At 39.7% G+C, this 5,573-nt stretch overlaps 1 protein-coding gene across 1 annotated transcript; it reads right to left on the bottom strand.

The window, feature by feature from the left end:
* Window positions 1-296: 296 nt before the first annotated feature.
* Window positions 297-1,747, bottom strand: LOC127911680 (immediate early response gene 5-like protein). The gene has a single exon (XM_052478753.1). It carries the CDS (start codon window positions 1,552-1,554, stop codon window positions 568-570), a length of 987 nt encoding a protein of 328 aa, XP_052334713.1. The 5' UTR covers window positions 1,555-1,747; the 3' UTR covers window positions 297-567.
* Between the last annotated feature and the right edge of the window lie 3,826 nt (window positions 1,748-5,573).

Raw genomic sequence — 5,573 nt, 5'->3', positions numbered from 1 at the left:
GACATGATGGAAAACTATATAGCCTATGTCTACAGCTGGATACACTGTTGCCCATATTCAATCATACTGTATTGATACATACATTCATGCAGTTGAATATTTTTTAAATAACATGTATTATTTACTTACCAAAATTATACTACCTTGTTTTGTGGAGGGACATCATTAAGTATGATGGCATGCCACAGAAATTATGTAAGACATATTTAAACTAAATTAACTTGGTCTACAAAAGGCCTAATTAAAACAGCCTATATTGCCCTATAAAATGCACAATACACCTGGTAATTTTCTTATAATTTCACGGCAGTGATATCTATACATTTCTTGTGCAAAATAGCTGTAATTATGTTCTATTATCGCATGGTGGCGCTCGTTCTGCGTCACACATTCGTGCCGATCACATTAAGGCAACATGCTGGTGCAGGATCAAGAAAGGGCCCTCTCCGCAAAAGTGAAATTGAGTTCAACAGCTTTTAAAATGAGAGGAGAAGAGTGTTAAGTGTGTAAAATACATATTTTATTTGAGACCAGCAATGGAGTGTAGAAAAAGTAAAAGTGTCTCGCTCAAAAAGCTTCAATTGCTCTCGTCCATGCACCGCTGCACGCCAATGCTTGTTTGCAACAGTTTGTTTGTCCATTAACTAGGCCTACTTGTTCCAAGTCCGTTTGCCAGGTCAACAGCTCATTAAACCCGGAGTCTAACACTGACATAAGATTGGAGATGTTATTTGTGTCCAGCTGTTCGGAATTACAACAATAAACGTCCTCAGACCTAATCTGTTTGCATGACATGGGCAAAAAGTCAGACAGATAATCGGAATCAGAAACATAACTTGAGTCAATTTTTCGTTTCTTAGGTGAACCTTGCAGGCACTGACCATGTTGTTTAAAAGACAAGCAGTAGTCTGCGTGGAGATATCCATAATCGACAGTAGTCACTACATGTGTGTCCAAGTCCAATACAGTCTTTTGATTGTTGGGTGTGTTTGAAATAAGAATGTCCCGTTTGAATGTGTAAGGTTCGGAATAATAGTCCCAGTTGATTTCCGAGTGCAACAGGTTAGAGTCACAATGACGCACAGGAGCCATGGGACAGGCAATTACCGTCTGGGTGTGCGCTTCGGGCACCATTGCTGGGTTAAAGTCACAATGACGCACAGGAGCCATGGGACAGGCAGGTACCGTTTGGGTGTGCGCTTCGGGCACCATTGCTGGGTAACCAGCCGACTGTGGTGCTGCGCAGTGGTAAGTGTCCAACGAATCCCCGCTGTAGTTGCAGCAAAACTCACCAGCTCTATCGTCGCAGTTCCCGGTCAATTCAAATGAGTCCTGCTTTTCATCAGAGACTGTCCTCATCTCCCCGTTCTGCTGTATGCTGTACATTCCTGCGAACTCTACGCTCATGTAAAAGTCTCTAGCGTTCGCCAGGACGTAGGTAACTAGCAGGTTCTTGTGGAGCTTGATACCTCCTCTCTGCGTCCTGGAGTTATGGATTTTCTGCAAAGAAATGGAGATAATATTCTGTGCGTCAATGGCACATTCCTCCATCATTAAAAATTTCCAACTGTTTTTATCTGATACTAGTGAAAAAATAAACGAATCTGTGCGTAAAAATAGCAATAATCTGCCTAGAGTTTAATCAATTCGTGAAGAACATCTGAACATGCTTTCCCATACTTTCTGGAAATGGGCATGATGTTCCTCATTGCTGTGAGAGATTTAAAGCTATTTCGCATAGGTTACTCCCCATTGCTGTTTCCACCAACAAAACCGCGTCGTAGTTAAAGAATGGCTTGCTTGCCACGCCTTGTAGTAGATACTAACCAATGAGAGAGAGGCTGTTATTCTACTGTTCAAATATGTGTGCCAAAAGCGCACAGCCTACTAATGCTTTCATCTCCCCAACGGTAATTTATGGAAACCCATTGTAATTGCTGTTATTGCAATATATTACGTTTATCATCAAACATGCCATTTAATCAAATGACATTTAATCAAATTACTATTTCAACTCATCCAACATATAGTTATGTTGAATGAGATGTGCAGAAATTAATTGAATAATGAATGACTGAATCTGCTGCACGCACACACACAAACACACACATCGAGTTGCACATCTGCTGATAGAAGACAGATGGATGACATCATATTGGTCACCTGAAATAAAATAACATTTTATTGGTCACATACAGGTGTTTAGCAGATGTTATTGTGGGTGTAGCGAAACGCTTGTGTTTCTAGCTCCGACAGTGCAGTAATATCTAACAAGTAATGTCTAACAATTTCACAACATATACCCAATACACACAAATCTTTCATATTCTGCCAAATACTGTAGGTTACTGTAGAATTGACCACTTAGGTGAAAATAACAACAGAATTAAGGCTATTATGCCCTGATAAAACTGTAGGTCAAGTTAGTAGTGTGTGATAGATAGTAAGTCTGTCAGTGTATAGCAGTGCTTAAGTGTATATTTTCAGAATGTCCAGAATCAGGGAATCAAATGAGTGTGACTCTTTTTGACTGTCTTTGAACCTTGATACAAGGGATTTCCCCCACCCACGAGGTGATCATTTGGTTTGCTATAGCCTCAGTCTTTCAAATACAACGCATCGGCAGAGATGGAGGCATGCAGTAACAACAATGCAGCCGACTACCATTACACTCAAGCCGGTGTTGTTTAAGTTTTTAACTGTAATAAAGGATGGGAACTACAATTCCAACGTATACTAGAGTAAAAAAGAAACCTGAATTCACCAGTGTTTGATTTAAAAAAAAAACTCAAATTCATCCACATCCATTTTTTTTCTTCTTTTCTTGACACTGCCATCATAAATGTCAAGTCAGGGCACATACGTGATAGTCGCACACACACAGTTAACATCTCTGTCAAAGTGGGGCATAGTTACAGCACCAAGCACTATCAGGGTGCAGGTCAAATGTTTAACACCATGTCACCCTCTTTGACAGACAGAGAGACAGCCAAGTCAAGGGCGCTAATGCAGTGACCTGCAGCGATACACCTGTTTATGTGCCATCCTTGTCTAACTCTAAATTAAATTATTGTCATTTAACGTAGACACCAAGCAGCTGTATAAAAATGTCCATATTATAACATGTTAATGTGTTGGATAAGAACCTATACTCACCCTGAGCACAATTGACAATATGTCCATTACTTGTTCAACACTGCTAGATGGACAGACCAAGGAGAAACATTGCAAGGAAGTAGACAAGTGGTACAGTAGTAGCCTCAATCGACTCAGAGAGAAATAATGGCCTTAACTAGTGATAGGCAAGAGGGAGATGGCTATTGAAGGCCTTGAGGTAAAGATATCAAGAGGAAAGAATCTACACAGACAATAATTGTGCCAACGACTTGATCTGCATACTGTTACAGAAAACAACCCTACGGATTCTCTGAATATCACAATCAATTCTGTTTCAGTTGTCTCTAGAGTGGACCCATTCCCAAAACGGCAGCTAGTAACAGTACAGTGCTACGATCTGTTTTGACCTGTAGAGAAAATAAAGTGATTACTGTCTCAGAGAGTAGTAGCATGTGGTTTCGGTGACACCTTGTGCATCACAAGGGTTATTGATGTATAAGCATGACAATATATATATATATATAAAATTGGGAAAAAAGTTTACTCTCCAAGGCAGTGAAAAGAGGATGGGAAGAGTATAGTTCTAAGACTAGATCTCTGACCAGGGTTAGCACTTTGAATTGTATACATTTATTAAATGATCTCAGTCAACTACCTACTGTATATAAACTTCTAAAATGCAAACCAATCATTTCTAATCCCTGCAATGCAGACTGATTTCTGTGTAACAGGGAAGAGGTAAGGTGATGAAAGAAAAAAATATTGAGGCTGTTGGCTGGTAAAGATGCATACAATTCCCTCCATCAAGCAAGTGTGCTAAATTTACATATGCATACGCAAGGTTACTGTGAGGATGGAACAATAAGAGAGAGAGAGAGAGAGAGAGAGAGAGAGAGAGAGAGAGAGAGAGAGAGAGAGAGAGAGAGAGAGAAATGGGAGAGAGAGAGAGAAATGGGAGAGAGATGGATGGATGGATGGATGGATGGATGGATGGATGGATGGATGGGGAAGAGCAGGATATGGTGTTGTATTAATATTTAACCACTACAGGAAGGATCCTTCAGAAGACTCTTCTGAAGAAGAGCACAAGAGACTAAACCTGCAACCTTCAAGGAAAAGTCAGATATATAATATTTAATGCAAATTGAATTGAAAGTTGTAAAGATTATATATATATTTACACAATTTCTCTGCCAATGCCACTCCCATTTCAGAACGACTGAAAGCTCTAACAAAGACGGCGAAGGTCTTACATTAAGAGCACCACACAAATGTACAATAACATTGTTTTTTGTAAACCTGTGGGATCATTTTTGGAGCTATAGAACCAGTCTTTGAACCATAATACACACTGCAGTGTTTAATATTAACAACATCAGCCACTGTAGCTGTTTATTTATACTATGAAAGTTATATTGCAAGGGGCACATTCATAGGTTCTGTACTCCTGAAAACAAAAACAAAACTTAAGGAACAGGTCAGATTTAGCTTTTATAACCACAATATGTAAATATATGAACAAATAGCAGAGCATTTACTACTGAAGGTCTTTGCTGTTAAATGTGGCAAACAGATGTATGAAATTCAATCCATTCACACATAAAAACATACAGTGCCTTGCGAAAGTATTCGGCCCCCTTGAACTTTGCAACCTTTTGCCACATTTCAGGCTTCAAACATAAAGATATAAAACTGTATTTTTTGTGAAGAATCAACAACAAGTGGGACACAATCATGAAGTGGAACGACATTTATTGGATATTTCAAACTTTTTTAACAAATCCAAAACTGAAAAATTGGGCGTGCAAAATTATTCAGCCCCCTTAAGTTAATACTTTGTAGCGCCACCTTTTGCTGCGATTACAGCTGTAAGTCGCTTGGGGTATGTCTCTATCAGTTTTGCACATCGAGAGACGGAAATGTTTTCCCATTCCTCCTTGCAAAACAGCTTGAGCTCAGTGAGATTGGATGGAGAGCATTTGTGAACAGCAGTTTTCAGTTCTTTCCACAGATTCTCGATTGGATTCAGGTCTGGACTTTGACTTGGCCATTCTAACACATGGATATGTTTATTTTTGAACCATTCCATTGTAGATTTTGCTTTATGTTTTGGATCATTGTCTTGTTGGAAGACAAATCTCCATCCCAGTCTCAGGTCTTTTGCAGACTCCATCAGATTTTCTTACAGAATGGTCCTGTATTTGGCTCCATCCATCTTCCCATCAATTTTAACCATCTTCCCTGTCCCTGCTTAAGAAAAGCAGGCCCAAACCATGATGCTGCCACCACCATGTTTGACAGTGGGGATGGTGTGTTCAGGGTGATGAGCTGTGCTTTTACGCCAAACATAACGTTTTGCATTGTTGCCAAAAAGTTCAATTTTGGTTTCATCTGACCAGAGCACCTTCTTCCACATGTTTGGTGTGTCTCCCAGGTGGCTTGTGGCAAACTTTCAA

Source organism: Oncorhynchus keta, chromosome 25 (genome assembly GCF_023373465.1).
Source record: "Oncorhynchus keta strain PuntledgeMale-10-30-2019 chromosome 25, Oket_V2, whole genome shotgun sequence".
Classification (NCBI taxonomy): Eukaryota; Metazoa; Chordata; class Actinopteri; order Salmoniformes; family Salmonidae; genus Oncorhynchus; species Oncorhynchus keta.
This window is presented reverse-complemented; position numbering and strand designations above follow the sequence as displayed.

Excerpts from the sequence above, each read along its gene's own strand:
- LOC127911680 (XM_052478753.1), bottom strand. The coding sequence starts at position 1,554 with ATGATGGAGGAATGTGCCATTGACGCACAGAATATTATCTCCATTTCT.